The 17,655-nt window shown below is 39.2% G+C and overlaps 2 protein-coding genes across 6 annotated transcripts in view; both read right to left on the bottom strand.

Annotated features, from left to right (window-relative positions):
- Nucleotides 1–10,157, bottom strand: part of ANKMY1 (ankyrin repeat and MYND domain containing 1) — a 57,900-nt gene extending 47,743 nt beyond the window's left edge. For 3 of the 4 annotated variants that reach the window (XM_070753242.1, XM_070753243.1, XM_070753244.1), the window contains exons 1-2: nt 9,922–10,157; nt 7,023–7,317 (exon numbers count right to left, since the gene is read on the bottom strand). In XM_070753242.1, the coding sequence (XP_070609343.1) occupies nt 7,023–7,317; nt 9,922–9,956 (330 nt within the window). In that variant the 5' untranslated portion in view covers nt 9,957–10,157. Of the gene's footprint in view, nt 1–7,022; nt 7,318–9,921 lie in introns of those variants that run through there. The other variant, XM_070753245.1, reaches the window with a different exon arrangement.
- Nucleotides 10,158–14,133: 3,976 nt separating this feature from the next.
- MAB21L4 (mab-21 like 4) overlaps nt 14,134–17,655 on the bottom strand; it is a 29,870-nt gene continuing 26,348 nt past the window's right edge. For both annotated transcript variants that reach the window (XM_070753241.1, XM_070753239.1), the window contains one exon: nt 14,134–15,725. In XM_070753241.1, coding sequence (XP_070609342.1) covers nt 15,633–15,725 — 93 coding nt within the window. In that variant the 3' untranslated portion in view covers nt 14,134–15,632. The remainder of the gene's footprint in view (nt 15,726–17,655) is intronic.

Raw genomic sequence — 17,655 nt, 5'->3', positions numbered from 1 at the left:
ATTTTCCTATTCCTGATGTTTTCTATACATGTTGAACAATATTGTATTTTTAAAAAATTAAAAAGAAACCAGGTAAGAAGATCAAGCATTAGACATATCTGTAATTAAATATAAATCAATACAAACAATGTGCATTGTTATGTTTTTCTCTATAATGTCCATCCATTCTGCTGCAAGTTTGAAGGAAAGCTATATGTTTAACCATATGGTTTGAAGACAGGGAGAATAATCTGACTTAACTCAAACATTTTAAAAATCAAGATAATGATTAACAACACTTCTATACAAAATATTTCATAAATAAACTATGCATTGGTTTAAACATGTTCCTTTGTAAGCCTTGAATCTGCTTTCAATTTCACTGGATATTCTGAATTGTTGTATAATTTCAACCTCGGTAGTCAAACTCAACCCTGACAAGACGGAGTGGCTGTGGGTTTTGCCTCCCAATGACAATTCCATCTGTCCATCCATTACCCCGGGGAGGGAATTACTGACCCCCTCAGAAAGGGTTCGCAACTTGGCGTCCTCCTTGATCCACAGCTAACATTAGAGCACCATCTTTCAGCATGTGCCAAGGAGGGCGTTTGCCCAGGTTCACCTGGTGCACCAGTTGCGGCCCTATTTGGACCAGGAGTCACCGCTCACAGTCATTCATGCCCTCATCACCTCGAGGTTCGACTATTGTAACGCTCTCTACATGGGGCTACCTGTGAAAAGTGTTCGGAAACTGTAGATCGTGCAGAATGCGGCTGCGAGAGCAATCATGGGCCTCCCCAGATATGCCCATGTCTCATCAACACATGAGTGACTGTGAGCAGTGACTCCCGGTCCAAATAGGGCTGCAACTGGTGCACCAGGAAAACCTGTGCAAATGGCCCCCCTCACCACAGCTGAAAGATGTTTCTCTAATGTGAGCTATGGATCGAGGAGGATGCCCAAGTTGTGGACCCTCTCTGAGGGGGTCAGTGATTCCCCCCCCCCAGGGTGATGGATGGACAGATGGAATTGTCCCTGGGAGGCAAAACCCACAGCCACTCCGTTTTATCAGGGTTGAGTTTGAGTCTGTTGACACCCATCCAGACCCCAACAGCCTCCAGGCACCAGCACATCACATCCACTGCTTCGTTGACTGGACATAGGGTGGAGATGTACAACTGGGTATCATCCGCGTACTGATGATACCTCACCCCATGCCCTTGGATGATCTCACCCAGCAGTTTCATGTAGATGCTAAATAGCATTACAAAGACCATCTAAAGATTCTAGGCTCAATTGTTCTTATAAGTAAAGATGCTCCAAGCACTCGTAGGAGTGTTGTGCAGCTCCCCCTGGATGCATCTATAGGACACAGGGGTGTGATCTGGCTTACCCTGCGGCCAGTTCGCCCCTTGACAGGATGCGCCCACATACACTGTCTATTTCTTTTTCTGTTGTAAACCGCCCAGAGTCCTTTAGGAATTGGGCAGCATGTAAATAAACAAGCAAACAAACAAACAAATAAACAAACACATGTTGTACACCACGTGGACCCACATGCATGCACAGTGCTAAAACCCAGTTTCTATGCATGCGCAGAAGCAAAAAAAAACCTTCTGCGTGTGTGCAAAGCAAAAAACAAGATGGAGATGTCTACGGCGCCATCAAGAGACAGTTCTGGTGCATGGCAGCCTTGGATCGCTGCCAGTTCTAGCAATCCAGGCCAACAAGTTACTACCGGTTCTATAGACTAGTCCGAACTAGGAGGAAACCACCTCTGATGGAACACATAGGAAAGCAAATCAATATGTACAGTTCCTCACATATGCACTGAATCCCAACCTATATTTCACATATTGATATATTTATTAAGAGAGAAATCTGCAAGCTTTCTTAAAGTTCTCAGAGAAAGCTGATAAGAAATAATTGAAGGACTGTAGTAATTTACAAATGACTGCCAGTATATATCACAGTTCACAAGCGAACAAAAACAGAAACCTTAATGATATTTTCAAAGAATTTGAAGCATCATCTGCAAGCCTAGGAAATTTATTCCACTTGACTTCATCTACAGAAAATAACTGGAGATATACATACTGAGAATTACAACATTTAATAAAAGAGAAATCTATGGAGGATAAAACTCAAACAAAACTATAAACCCTAACCAATCCACAAATTTTCTTCTTGGTAAATTTCATTAATATTGCATTAACTGCATGAATTATCACAGTAAAAAATGAGAACTTAATATCTACTTTCAGAATGAGGTATTAGATTCTGTTCTAATAGCCATTATTCAGTATACAATAACTAAGGAAGGTGAATTGACAAAATAAATTAATAACATAGAAATTGTAGCTGAAATGAGCAAATAGGAACTATAGCTATCTATCTGAGGCTATAATTAACAAATAATTTTCTGTCAAACTCAAGCAATCACTCTGAGTTTAAATATATAATGGTATTCAGACATTTATGTATTATTGTCTTCTCAATCTGATCCCCCCACCCACAAGAAAATATTCTTATAAATAATTCCTTAAAAAATACCAGGAGGAAGTGTACACTATTTTTGGGGTGGGTGGGTATGAAATCCAATCTATTAGCCATTGCAAGCTAATAATTCAAAAATCTGCATATAAAACAAGCTAATAAGGGACAAGGAAAGTAGTTGAAGAGTCAGTTTGGCCTATTGGTTAAGGCACCAGGCTAGAAAGCAGAATATTGTGAGACAGCTTGGTGACCTTGGACCAGTCACTCATTCTCACATTCTCACCTCACAGGGTAGTCGTTGTGGGGGAAACAGGAGGAGAAATGTATGTTGGAAATTTTCAACACCTTGGGTTATTTGTAAATATAATAAAGGAGGGATATAAATAAGTAAAATAATATTGTTTGTATGTTTGTAATATTTAATCCATTTGGACTCTGGGCAGCTTAAAACAAATAACAATTAAAAAACAATGTAAAAGTACAGTAGTAACCCTTAATAAAACTATACATATCTCTCAATCATTCTTGGCTAAATCAAGATAATAACCTAACAGCCCCAGGCCTGCTGTAAAAATCAGGTTTTAACAGCTTTCCAGAAGGCTAATAAGGTGGGGACAGTGAGGATCTCCGGAGGCAGTTGGGTTCCAGAGCGTTGGATCCGCCACAGAGAAGATCCTTCCTTGCAGCCCCGCCAACCAACATTGTTTGGCAGACGGAACCTGGAGAAGGCCGACCCTGTGGGCCCTTATTAGCCATGTAGGGCTTTAAATGTATTAACCACCACCTTGAATTGTGTCCGGAGACCAACTGGGAGTCAATGCAGCTCGTGGAGAGTTGGAATGAAGTGGGTGTACCTTAGTGCACCCACAATAGTTCGCGCAGCTGCATTTTGGACCAATTGAAGTCTCTGAACGCTTTTCAAGGGTAGCCCCATTACAATTATAAAGGTGTGAGGTGATGAGGGTATGAAGACCTTCCTGGTCCAGGTAGGGTTGCAATTGGTGCACTAGGCAAACCTGTGCAAAAGTCCCCCTAGTCTCAGCTGGGGATCTAGGAAGACGCTCAAGTTGCAAGCCTGATCTGAGGGGGTTATTACTTCCCCCACTCAGTGCAAAAGAGGGACAGATGGTATCATCCTTAGGGGACAGGATCCAGGGGCACTCAGTCTTGTCGGGGTTGAGTTTGAGCCTATTAACTCCCATCCAGACTCTGACAACTTCCAGGAACTGGCACATCACATCTACCCCTTCACTGAACTGGCACAGGGTGGACATGTACAGCTGAGTATCATCAGCGTATTGCTGGTACCTCACCCCATGCCGTCGGATGATCTCACCCATTGGTTTCATGTAGATGTTAAATAGGAGAGCAGAGAGGACCGAGCCCTATGGCACCCCATAAAGGAGAGTACTGGGGGTCGACCTCTGTCCTCCCACCATGGTCAATGGTAACAAATGCTGCTGAGAGGTCAGAAGCACCAGGATAGAAGACTGGCCCCTATCCCAGGCATGCCAGAGATCATCCATCAGAGTGACTAAAGCAGTTTCCGTGCTATAACTGGGTCTGAAGCCGTATTGAAATGAGTCTAGATAATCTGTTTCATCCAATGACCATAGGAGTTGGTGCGCCACCACTTTCTCCACAACCTTACCCACAAAGGGCAGGTTGGAGAATGGAGACTGGACAATAGTTGTTCAAGACAACTAAATCCAGGGAAATCTTCTTGAGGAGGGGCCTCACAACCACTTCCTTTAACTGTTGTGGGAAAGACCCCTCACTCAAGGAAAGCATTGACTAACACCTAGAGCCAGCCGCGTGTCACCTCTGCTGGCCAAGAACAGGCAGGAAAGGCACGGGTCCAGTAAGCAAGTGGAGGCACTCATCGCTCCCAGAGCCTTGCCCACTTCCTCAGGAGTCATTGGATCAAACTTGTCCCACACAATGGGACTAAGTCTTGCCCCAGTTATCTCAGTTGACATTGTCCAATCGGAGTCCAGATCCACTCGAATCTGATGGACTTTGTCCGTCAAAACTGAAAAAAATCCTCAGCTCTACTCTATAAGGGCTCCTCCGTTCTCTCTACATTAAGAAGAGAGCAGGTCACCCTAAAAAGGGCAGCCGGGTGAAAATCGGCAGACACAGTATGTGTGGGAAAATGCAAACATTTTGCCACCCATATCGCCACTAGATAAGTCCTAATAATAGAAATTTTCAAACAGTCCCTTTTTATTTATAATGATCCACCCAATAGTTAAATAAAATATAAACAAAAATATGGTGAATAACATCTTATATTAAACAACATTTTATTGCAAATTGAGATATATAAGAACAAGGCATACAGTCTCCTTAAACCTCATGTTATTATCAAATATTCAAAACTGTGAATTTAAGTAACATTGAATATTTATAAATGCACTGTAGATGAATTGAAGTATTCCTTCCTTCTTCTTTTGCTTTTGCTAAAGAAACTGGTGCTACCTTGCCATTGTTACAGGTTCTTTTAGTAAAAGAGGAAACTTCTGGGAAAGCAAATGTATATTTCTAATACACTCCATAAATCAGGTTAAATTATGTGCTAAATGTTGAATAAAATAAATCATAAACATTAAAGTAAGGTTCAAATCACAGTACAGTTGCAGAACATTTCAAGTAAAAGATTCCAGATTCAATCCCTGGCATTTTCAGCTAGAAAAATCTGATAGCAGTTTAAAAATCTCTCTCTAAAAGATTGTCAGTCAGAATAATGGAGTAGGTAATCCAATAGTCTCAAATTCTCAACTGATCAAAAGGCAATATCAGGTCTTTTTATATAGACATGCATAGTAACACACATAGTCCTAGTTTTCAAAGGTTTACTCTGCTGGAATAAAGAAGGGCAGACTCCTGTTCAGCTGTGGAAACTTTTGCATCTCATGTGGAAACCAAGGACCCAGAGTATGAAGGAAGAATGGAGAAGCACTCACTGCAAGATGCTTGAGGTCTAGTGTAATGTTTCCAAAGTCTGTGTTGATTTGGGGAGCCAGGTCATCTGCTGGTATTCGTCACTATGCTTCATTAAATCCAGGGTCAATGCAGCTGTCTACTGGGAGATTTTGGAGCGCTCCATGCTTCCATCCACGTATGAGCTTTATGGGGATGGTGACTTAAATTTTCCATCAGGACTTGTCACCTGCCCACACTGCACAAAGCACCACTTCAATGACCGTGGGATTACTGCCCTTGATTGCTCAGCATACTCACCTGACTTGAACCCTATAGAGAATCTATGGGGCATTGCCAAAAGAAAGATGAGAGACAGGACACAGAACAATGCTGAAGAGCTGAAGGCCACTATTGAAGTATCCTGGTCTTCCATAACACCTCAGCAGTGCCACAGACTAATAGCGTCCTTGCCACACCGCATTGACGCAGTAATTGCTGCAAAAGAGGCCCAAATGAAGTAGAGTACATATGCCTCAGTGATGCAGTGGTTACAGTGTGCAGTACTGCAAGCTACTTCTGCTGATCATCGGTTGCCAGCAGTTTGGCAGATCGAATCTCAGTAGACTCAAGATTGACTCAGCCTTCCATCCTTCCCAGGTCAGTAAAATGAGGACCCAGATTGTTGGGGGCAATATGCTTACTCTCTGTAAACCACTTAGAGAGGGCTGTAAAGTCTAAATGCTATTGCTATTGCACTAGAACATAAGAAGAGCCACGCTGAATCAGGCCAAAGCCCATCAAGTCCAGCATTCTGTATCACAGAGTGGCCCACCAGTTGTACATGGGGACCTTGAGCAGAAAGAGAAGGCAAAACCCTCCCTTTCCCTTGACCCCCAACAAATGGTACTTAAGGGAATCCTACCTGCCTCAACCACCATAGAGGCGGTACATGGACATCCGTTTCAATAACCACTGATAAACTTGGCATCCATGCATTCTTATACTTTTCAGAAGTCCAATATTGTTCTATATACAATCATGTTTGTTTGTTTGTTTGTTTGTTTTGTTTGTTTGTTTGTTTGTTTGTTTGTTTGACTTCTATGCTGCCCAATCCCAAAGGACTCAGGGCGGCTTACAACAATAATAAAAATACAATATAGATAGATACAATGCAATAAAATGATCGCATGTAATATTGATCGCATGCAATATTCTAATTTTCTGAGATGGGGGATTTGGGGTTTTCGTGAGCTTTAGCCCATAATCATCACAATTATGACAAATCATGGCTTGAATTATTTGCATGTTATGAATATCTCCCGTATATTAAGTTTCACCTTTTATGTTACATTGCTAAAATAAATGAATGTTTGCACAACATTCTAATTTTTCGAGTTTTACCTGTATAAAATAAAACTTTTACAATATTCTGAAAATTGTCATTTATTACAAAAAGTCAGTTTCTTTCTTATGTATTTTGGCAAATATTATGACAGATACATTGGATATGAACACTAACCTTGACTGTCCCTTAGCTGTTTTTATCATGTGAAGTTGTAATAGTAATTATAATATACAGACAGTATAAAAATAAGCACATTTTAAATATTAAATCAGTTTACCTCACCATTGTCCCAGGCAAATTCTCCATATCCAAGTTTTAAATCAAATGAAAATTCGCCTTTATAGCAAGAACCATCTGGCCATTCTTGCACTCCAGATTTATCAAACCTATAATTGTTCAGATCACCTTCAACTAATATATCTTGCTGTTCGCTACTTTCTTCCTCATAATTTTTTCTCTCTTCTTCTTCACCACGCTCATAATCAGCAGCAGATATATGCTCAGTCTCACTTTCTTCTGCTGGGAATAAATTATTTGCTGAGGAGCCATGTCCTGGTTTATGTTTCTTTTTTCTGAAATCATAATCAGGAACAGTTACTATGTTTTATCAACTAAATTCATCCAATACCACTGCTCTTCTACACATACAGTAACAGGATGTTTCAAAATGATTTGCAAGTAAATGTATGTAGCTTAGAATCGTATGCTCATCTATCATGAAATAGGCTTAATTTAAATCAGCAAAATGTATTTTTGAAGAGATATGCCAAAGATATAGGAACTGTACCAATTCTGCTACTAAACATAATCAAATACAAATTTGCAAAAAGAAGAAATTTGGTTGCTTCTATATTTTGTACAATTAGGAAAAGGGCAAAACACAGTAGCATCTTAAGATAACTAAATAATGTTGGAGTGGATGTAGATATTATTATAATTATTCTGAATATAAACTTGCTGTTAGCAAAAAGAATTTAATTTGGAAACTAAACCCAAAGAACATATAAAGTGAAAGAACGAAAAATAGTGGCCTGAAAGCTTTTTACATTTTAAATAAAACACAGCATTTCTACAATGAGTTGATGCTGATGTATAACAACATTTTTTAAAAATGGCAGGGAAACAAGTTTAGAAATATTTACTAAAGATTTTCAAGAAATATGCAACCTAGTGATTCTTAAAAATATTGTTTGCTCTGGGTTGATATTTTTATAATCATGCTATGATCATGCACAACAGCTTTTATCCCACACAAAACCATTCAAAATTGCCACCATCCTCAGAATTTTGTATGTCTGGCGTCATAAAAATATATCCACATAATTTCCCCAGAGAAACACTGATAAGATACAAGTTCTTTCCCTGTACTTAAAATATATATATCCATAGAGCTACACCAGCAAACAAATCTTAAATACTTCACTTTCATATGTATTGTATATTGGACAAAGAATAAATAAATAAATAAATAAAAATAAAAAAAAAACTTAGCTGTTATATCTAAGCCTCATAATTTAATGCACAATATACCATTCAATTTCTAATTTGCAGAGTTCATCTTTTCAGAGTTAGGATTCCCAAGGAACTAATTGTATCCAGGGAAGAAGAAATATTGTGCATTAAATTATGAGGATTAGATATAATAATTGTCCAATTTCAAACTCTATTTTCTGGCTTAAAGCATAAATGAAGAATGCAACATATAACCTCAGGCCTGTATAAAGTACATCTCAGTACACTTATGTTGCTTTCCCCAAAACAAAGACCTTATGTTATATCAGACAACCAAGATAGCTGTGATAGGAATTGTACATTAATCCAAGACAATTGAATTGTACCAAGGTAAAAAAAAACCTAGACAAGCAATTTATGACATCTTTCCTGTCCAGGGATGGGTATGTCCTTTTAAGGATTTTCATACAATCAAATCACCCTTCCTCATTCAAGGGTTTCAGCTAGTTTTGGAAATTATTTTGTATTTACTCAACATGACCTCTCTGCATGTGAGTATTTTGTACTCATACCCAGACAGGAGCTTTTAATACCCCTATGCCTCTCATAGCTAGTCCCATCGCATAGCACATAGAATTATATATCCTTCATAGTGCTTTTACAGTCCTCTCTAAGCGGTTTTCAGAGTCAGCATATTGCCCCCAACAACCTAGGTCAGCATTTTACTCCTCTCGGAAGGATGGAAGGCTGAGTCAACCTTGAGACGGTAGTGAGATTTAAACTGCTGAACTGCAGCTAGCAGTTAGCTGAAGTAGCCGGCAGTATTTCACTCTAACCACTGCACCACCTCGGCTCTTTAATAAACACAATATTAACATGGAGTCACAAGGGTACTTTGTTTGCACTTTGGTTACCTTTGGTTTCTCGTCCAAGAAGCGTCTTCAGTTTTGACTGGATGGTGGGGAATTTAAAAGTTTTATACTCCCTGCAGTCAGATAATACCCACCATCCAGTCAGAGCTGAAGATGCTTCTTGGATCAGAAGTGAAACCTCTTCAAAGAAAAACCAGAAAGTCCAGATACCTCTTGAAAAAAAGCATCTTTGGGACAACCCTAATCTGGTTGACTGAGAATCCCCACAGACAGTTGATATCCAAAGCAACACATATTTATTTCTACTACATCCGCTAGCCATACAAAACCTTCCCCCTGCAAAGAAAGAAAGAGAGAGAAGGAGGAGGAAGGGAGGGAGGGAGGGGAGAAGGGAGGGAGGAAAGAAAGGAGGGAGGGAGGAAAGAAGGAAAGAAAAAAGAAAGAAAGAGGGAAGAAAGGAGGGAGGGAGGGAGGAAAGGAAGGAAGGAAGAAGGAAGGAAGGAAGGAAGGAAGGAAGGAAGGAAGGAAGGAAGGAAGGAAGGAAGGAAGGAAGGAAGGAAGGAAGGAAGGAAGGAAGGAAGGAAAAGATGAGTGCGGAGGTGGGAGGAAACTTTCGTCTGCCGATACCAAGACACCACATTCCTTCAATTTCACACGTGAACGACAACGATTCGTGTGAAATTGAAGGAATGTGGTGTCTTGGTATCCCGCCTCCGCAGTCTCTGGCCCTTTCCCGATTCACGTGGCTGTGCGCGCTTGCCACAGGATTCCGCCAGGGGTCCATGGAGACTAAGAATCCGCTTCGCACGGACGGGGGAGCCCCACCAGACCCTCTCAGACAGCGACACCCACCGTCGAGCCGAAACGGAAGCCTTACGAGCCTCCATTCGATCTCAAGGTCGGGGAAGGGTCCGCAAACGACGCCTCATGAAGGCCGGGCGCGAGAGCAGATACGTAACAGTCAGCGGGGACGTGCTTAAGGCGCTGGCCCTGTCATCCTTCAATAGGAAACCGGCGCAGGTAGCGGAGGAACAAAACGGCCAGGCCTCTCTCCGGGCTGCTCTCTTCTGCCTGGCCTGCGCCGCATCTGAGTTTCCATAGAGATCAAGGCGGAGTTTCGTGGAGCGCGAAATGGCTCCACCTCGCAGTGATTTTTTTGAAAAAACTGGCGGTTCTCATTGGGACGAAATGCTGCGTTGGGAACAGGCTGTAGTAATAGTTTACAATTGGTTTTCTCGGTGATCGCATAAAATTCGATGGGTATGCTGATCTAGATTATATTCCAGGAATATTTTTTTAAAAATCTTAGCGCTTCCTTATTGTTCAAAGTAAGGATGAGTTCGTATTTTAACTAATTCACCGGTTATGCTCCTGCGTAGAAGAAAAGATTCTCATAGACTTCAGAAGATCATCAGAACTGCGGAAAAAGCAATTGCTGCCAAGCTGCCGGGTCAAAAGAGGGCTGTGAAAATATTTACTGACCCCTCGCATCCTGGACATAAACTGTTTCAACTCCCACCCTCAAAAGGTCACTACAGAGCACTGCACACCAAGACTAGACACAAGAACAGTTTTTCCCCTGAATGTCATCACTCTGCTAAACAAATAATACCCTCAACACTGCCAAACTTTTAACTAAGTCTGCACTACTATTACTACTAGTTTTTTTTTCTCATTATTCCTATCACCCATTTCCTCCCACTTATGATTGTATGACTGTAACATTGCTTGTATCCTTAAGATTTCAATTGTTTCTTCATTGCTTATTTGACCCCATGACAATCATTAAGTGTTGTCCCTCATGATTCTTGACAAATGTATATTTTCTTTTATGTACACATGTATATTTTCTTTTATGTACACTGAGAACGCTAAATTGCGCTTGATGCGGCGGCTCATAAGTTCTTGCGGGACCAGCGCGATTTTGCTGCTGCACCTGTGAAGGTAGCAAAATTGCGCATGGAACCTTGCTGAAACACGGGTGCAATTTTGCTACGCCCACAGGTGCAGCAGCAAAATAATAATATAATATTCAGAATTGAAAAGACAGCAACAAACAGCAAATGCCATCTTGCAAATAAGCTAAATAAATAGTAAGGTATCTAGTTAGATGCTGCAAAAAAATTGCAAATTAACTACAAACAGCATGACACAGTAGCAAAAATTATGCATTTGAATATCTACAAGAAATATAATTTACCTGCAAGAAAGAACTTGTGGGACCACAAAATTGACAAAGTTATGAAAAATGAAGAAGCTAAAGTGCTCTTAAAATTCAAATAGACAAGCGCCTACCACATCCCTCACAATTATCAATAAGAAAGTCAAGGGGGGAAAAGTCTAGATAGTGAATTTGGCAGCAGAATAGAAAAGAAAGAACTGGAGAAAATCACAAATGCAAAGACTGGCAAATAAAAATAGAAAGTCTGGTTAAAGAAAGCATAGGTAGTATCAATAAGTAGTAGAAACTTCAGGTGCAACATGGAAACGCACCACATGAATGCTGTTAGCAGCTTTAGCAGAAACAGCTTACATGTTGCAGTGGTATCTTTAACATCATCAAACAACAACATCTGTCTATCAGAAAGTTGTTCAAGGAAAACTTGAAAATAACAAAGGCTGAATATTGGAGGTGGCTTTTTAACATGGTTAGTATTTGAAAAGACTGATAAAAACTGCAAATGAAATTGGTTAAGTTCAGGAGCATTAAAAGAAACTGAAGTCTTTATTTTAATGGCCCAAGAAGAAGCTTTCCCAACTAAAATTTGTGAAATTTTATTTCAGGCATTATTAAATGGTCAATTATTCATTGGAAACTGCCAGAGGTAAACCAGAACAAAAAGCTTTTTCAGGTAGTTCCTTATGCCCCACTCATTTCACAATTGGATTACTGCAATGCACTGTATTTATTTATTTATTCATTCATTTATTTATTTTTATTTTATTTCTATGCCGCCCAATCCTGAAGGACTCAGGATCTGTACTGGGATCTGCCCTTGAAGTATCTGAAAGCTGCAGCAGATCCAGAATGCAAGAGCATAGTAACAATGGGCTTACCTCATTATGCACACATTGACCCCACTATACCAAGAACTGGACTAGTTGGCTACTTGGTACAATTTAAGAATTCAGGTTCTTCTTTAGGTCTCTCTAATGGATTGTTTGTCTCTATTTGTAAAGTCCAGCAAGGTGGGTGTACTTTAGGTTCTGTCAATTTAACAATCTCATGTAGTAGGATCAGGAAGCACACCTACGCTTTAGAGCTCCCATTCTCTGGAATGAACTCCCAGCACAGCAGAGTGTTGTGTTAGGAAATCATTGAAGATCTTCCAGGATCATAGAACACAATAAATGAAGAGACTTGTTTTGTTTTTTGTTTGTTTTATGTCTCTATGTGTTTATTGTTTATATACTGCTCCTCTGTTTAGTTGTGTCATTTATATTATCATTCTTTTTAAATTGTAAGTTCCCCAGAACTGTTTGGAATTTAATGGCTTTGGAATTTGCTAAACACTTTGCTAAATAAATCAAGAAATTGCTATTCTTTCTATTCTGTTTTAGTCTGTCCATGGCTAAAATATTGTATTGTATTTTTTAGAAAAGATATTCACAAACTCAAGTATGTTCAGAAGAAACCTGGGGAATAAAAAGGGGATCCAAAGAGAACATATATACAGAAAAGGGATATCATTAGACAGAGAACAGAAAACTGGCACACAGATTGTCGAATATCTGAAAGGTTCTCATATAGAAGATGGGTCAGAATTGATGCAGTAGAATATTGTTATTGCTAGTAGAGGATGTTTTCTGGGAAATCCTGCACTGGGCAGCAAATTGAACTAAATGATTTTCAAGGTTTTTTCCCAATCACTACCTTTTGCCGATTGAAGATAGACATAAAAATTGTATAATGTCTTTGAGCAGCTATGAACCCACCTGTTGAGTGTAGGCTAGAAGTGTCAGTGCATCTTGCTTTTCAGTGTATATATGTTTGAGACAAAGAAAAAACTTAGATAAAATTCTACAGAGCGGATGACCAATAATGGATATGGAATTTCTGATGTTTTGTTTCAACAGTCAGTTGCTATGGTCTCAAAGAAGGCTTAATCATTGCAGTGTGTTGGGCTATAACTGCTTAACCACTAGCCTCCATGTATTCTTCTATAGCAGTGTTTCTCAATTATTTTCTTTTACACCTCTCCCCCCCCCCAAAGAAGTAAACATTTTGCATGTCCCCCCCCCTCCCAATTCTCTGTTGGGATGATTGTTTGTAATATTCGGCATGTTTTCACTGAAAAAACTCAAGCGGCCTATCAGCGCGATTGGGGTGTAGTGTATTTAAGTGATGCCTTAATTTATTTGGCTTCATGCTGTCTGCTGCCAACATTTTTAGACACAGTAAACATACCAGTCTTTCCTTGTCTCCCACCGTAGTCACAGTGAAGTCAAGCGCAACATACGCTTCGTCATATTTCCTCGTCTTAGCTTTTGAGAGACTTACGTTTGTCTCATTATCTCCATCTCTCTCCTCCTTTCTTTTCATCCCTGTTAAATATTTTTCCATAGTGTCTCTTAAGAGTTTGTTACATGCACTTCATATCTCCTACTCTGTACTATGTGCTATTGTTCTATGTAAAAAAACCCTACTTCCTGCAGTAAAAAAAGCATATTCCCCAGGGTCACGCCCTCCCCCAACATCGCTCCACACACCCCCAGGAGGGGCACCCCACTATTTCAGAAACACTGTGGTCAGTTGGGTTAGGAAGTGTATGAAGGCTGTAGGAAAATGAGATTTTAATTGGGAGATTCTGAGAATTACCTATGCATTTTTAAACAGTATTTGTGGATAATTTTTGATGCATTGTATAGTATATTGGCAGCATCCAATACATTTTGCCTGCCCTTATTGTGTGTGTGTGTGTGTAGGTATTTAGATATGGTATGGATAGTATGGTATGGTATTAAAATCACCTTGATGCCATTAATAAATGATATATTTAGAGTGTGTGATCAGAATATAACAGCCAAAACTGGAAAAAATACTGACAGTGTGATACCAAAATCAGATAACAAGTTTTCACATAGAATTGTATTAAATTATTATTTTCTCATATATGAATTGACATATGGAATTAAAAATAACAATGACTAAATTGCAGCACTATAAACATATATATCTTTAAATACAATCATACAAAAAGATATGCTATGATTTTGTTAGTTCATAAATTATTCCAATGTAGAAAGAATCCAGATACATTATATGGCTGTAATTAAGATTATATAGCATCTAGCATTGTTTTGTAAGTATATGTTTTTCCACAAAAAATCACATTCTACAATGTAGATGGCAGCCGTTTTAACTCCAAGCAGGGCTACATGGGAAAAAGGGTTTAATTCTAGATTAACACCCAGGTTTTCACAGATGTATGCATGGATAAGAACAGAACAGAATAGTGGGAAGGGACCTGTGAGGTCTTCTAGTCCAATCCCCTGCTCAAGCAGGCAATCATACAGCAATTCAGCCAAATGGTTGTCCAATCTCTTCTTTAAAACATCAAGTGTTGCAGAATACACAGCATCTGGAGGCACGTGGCACTGAGTAACTTCTAATTGCCCGGAAATTTCTCCTTAGTTCTAGGTTGCTTCTCCCTTTGATTAGTTTCCATCCATTGTTTCTTGTCCTGCCTTGTGGTTCTTTGAAGAGTAAGTTGACTCCCTCTTCTTTGTGGCAACCCCTGTGTGCAGTTTTTAATTCATATATGTAGTACCAATCAGTATCAGTAAGTGGAGGCAGTGAGCAAAGAACTGCTGAAATTCCTACTGAAAGCAATAGATGACCAGAAGTTCTTATGCTGTTTTTCATCAGGTTTTCAGACTTTAGAAATCTGCAACAATAATATATTGTGCTGTCCACATATTCCTGAGCTCTGAAAAAGCTATAAAAAATACTTCACTTCCATTTTAAATTTGTTTTTTTCCCCTTGTATTAATTCTGAACATTGGAATTTCCTAGAGACTCAGAATATCTTAATATTTTCTTTTAATATAGTAGCATACTATCAAGGAATATACTATCCCATTCTGTCCTGGTGAATGGGGAACAGAATGAAGACTGAGAGCCCTGGACAAAAATATTAATTTTAAGTTACAGTAATTACATTAATAGGATTACTCTGCATGTACGTAATTATTATTGCTGTCACATTCACAATTACTATTTGGTAGAAACTTTTGGAAGAGTTCCAAGAATTCTTTCTAAACTTTGAAAGACACCAGATTGTGAATCTCTGATAAACAGTATATGGACAGACAATTAAGACCACTGTGTATATTTTACTTACTGTATAAACAACAGTAGTTACAAATTGGACCATCATTCTTAGTAACTAAATTGAATTCAACAAATGCTACCTTTATATACCGAAGAGTAACATGCTATATGTACTTTATCTTCTTGAGCAAGAAACTCCAAAAATACCAGAATTGAAGCTTGATCACAAGAAATAAGCTAAATATAAAGCATGTTCAAAAATTCATTCAGGCAGGAAAGACAAGAATGTTCAACTCTCGTTATGGACCATTTCCTTAATCTTTGACAAGATGCTTGACATAGCAGAGATCCGTTGTGTATCTTTAATCTGATATGCCTGAAACTGAAAAAAAAAAGTATCAAACTATATCAAATAACCCATCCATTACTGTAGAATTAGCTTTCAAGGTAATGTTCAGATCCTACAGCTGCCAGGAGGAGACTGACAGATTTACATGCAATGTAATGCCATGACACTACTAGTCTCATTCTCACCAAAAGAGCACGGTCCTCTGAGCACTGCTGCATCAGATATTCTCTAATTAAGATGGGTTCAATCTCCACACTTATTTATTGGAATGGTTAATTATATATATATATATATATATATATATATATATATATATATATATATATATATATATATATATAAACAAGCAGGATGATACCTCTCGCTTACCAGACATCTGGAAACCAGCCCTCAAACGTATCCCAGCCATAGAAACCAGTCACAGAACACACATTGTAAAACAATCAAGTAGCCTGCAAGTTCCAACTACTCAGGATATCACGCCTAATCTACAACCATTAACTAATCAGCATACCTCAGCTACATCAACGACTCCAATTGTTACCCCACTGACTCACCAGGAAGTTTCTACACAGCAGGCAATTGCTGAGCCATCAAACCACACCCAGCCACCAGTATTTATAGAAGGAAGGCAGCTCAGGTCTCGCAGTATTTGTTTTCGTAGATTTTCACGGGTACAGGTATGACAGTCTTGGTATATTCGGGTTTCTTCCCGTGTAGGATTTAGAAATTTCTGGCGACGTTTCGATGAGGTCCCACTCGTCATCTTCAGGCTGGTGCTTCTGTCCTTGTTCGCCCTAGTTTGCTCTTTCTTAAACTACCTTACTTTCTTGCATACATACATAAGAATCTCACTGGAGTTGCACAATTTACCACTGTGACACTGTGTATTACACACCTCTCCCTGAGATTTGTATTCTAGATTCTACTGGAATGATGCTCCCTAATGTTTCTTTTCCCACACCCACGTTGGTTTATATTTGTCCTCAGTCTTATCAGGCACTTCTATATTATCTTATCAAACACTGCTATAAGTTTGGCCTGATCAGTTTTCTTTTGAGCAGACCTTGGGCTTTGACTGTTTATTTAACAGTTAAGAGAGAAATGTGCCCCCACCTGAATCAGTAATGCTTGGTATATAAAATACTGCTGATTTCTCTATGGGAAGTATTGGGGTTTTTTTCTTTGAGCAATCTATTTTTCTGCTGTAAGGTTTGTTTGTTTTTTTCTTTAGTATATATTTACTAGGTCATAATTAAAAGGTTGAAACAGTACAGCAATTGATTTAAAAACAATGAAGTATTTATTTTTATTCATTTATTTATACACTAATGACTGCATCTCAAACGATCCATCTGTTAAACTACTGAAATTTGCAGATGATACAATAGTGATCGGACTCATTCGAGACAATGATGAATCCGCATACAGACGGGAAGTTGAACAACTATCCTTGTGGTGTGACCAGAACAATCTAGAACTGAAGCACACTCAAAATCGTAGAAATGGTGGTAGACTTTAGGAGAAACCCTTCCACCCTTCCACCTCTCACAATACTAGACAACACAGTATCAACAGTAGAGACCTTCAAATTTCTAGGTTCTATCATATCTCAAGACCTAAAATGGTCACCTAACATCAAAAACATCATCAAAAAAGCACAACAAAGAATGTTCTTTCTGCGGCAGCTCAGGAAGCTCAAACTGCCCAAGGAGCTGCTGATACAATTCTACAGAGGAATCATTGAGTCTGTCATCTACACCTCTATAACTGTCTGGTTTGGTGCTGCAACCCAACAGGACCGACACAGACTTCAGAGGATAATCAGAACTGCAGAAAAAACAATTGCTGCCAACCTGCCTTCCATTGAGGATCTATATACTGCATGAGTCAAAAAGAGGGCGGGTAAAATATTTACTGACCCCTCACATCATGGACACAAATTGTTTCAACTCCTACCCTC

Source organism: Erythrolamprus reginae, chromosome 5 (assembly GCF_031021105.1).
Source record: "Erythrolamprus reginae isolate rEryReg1 chromosome 5, rEryReg1.hap1, whole genome shotgun sequence".
NCBI classification, from domain to species: domain Eukaryota; kingdom Metazoa; phylum Chordata; class Lepidosauria; order Squamata; family Dipsadidae; genus Erythrolamprus; species Erythrolamprus reginae.
This window is presented reverse-complemented; position numbering and strand designations above follow the sequence as displayed.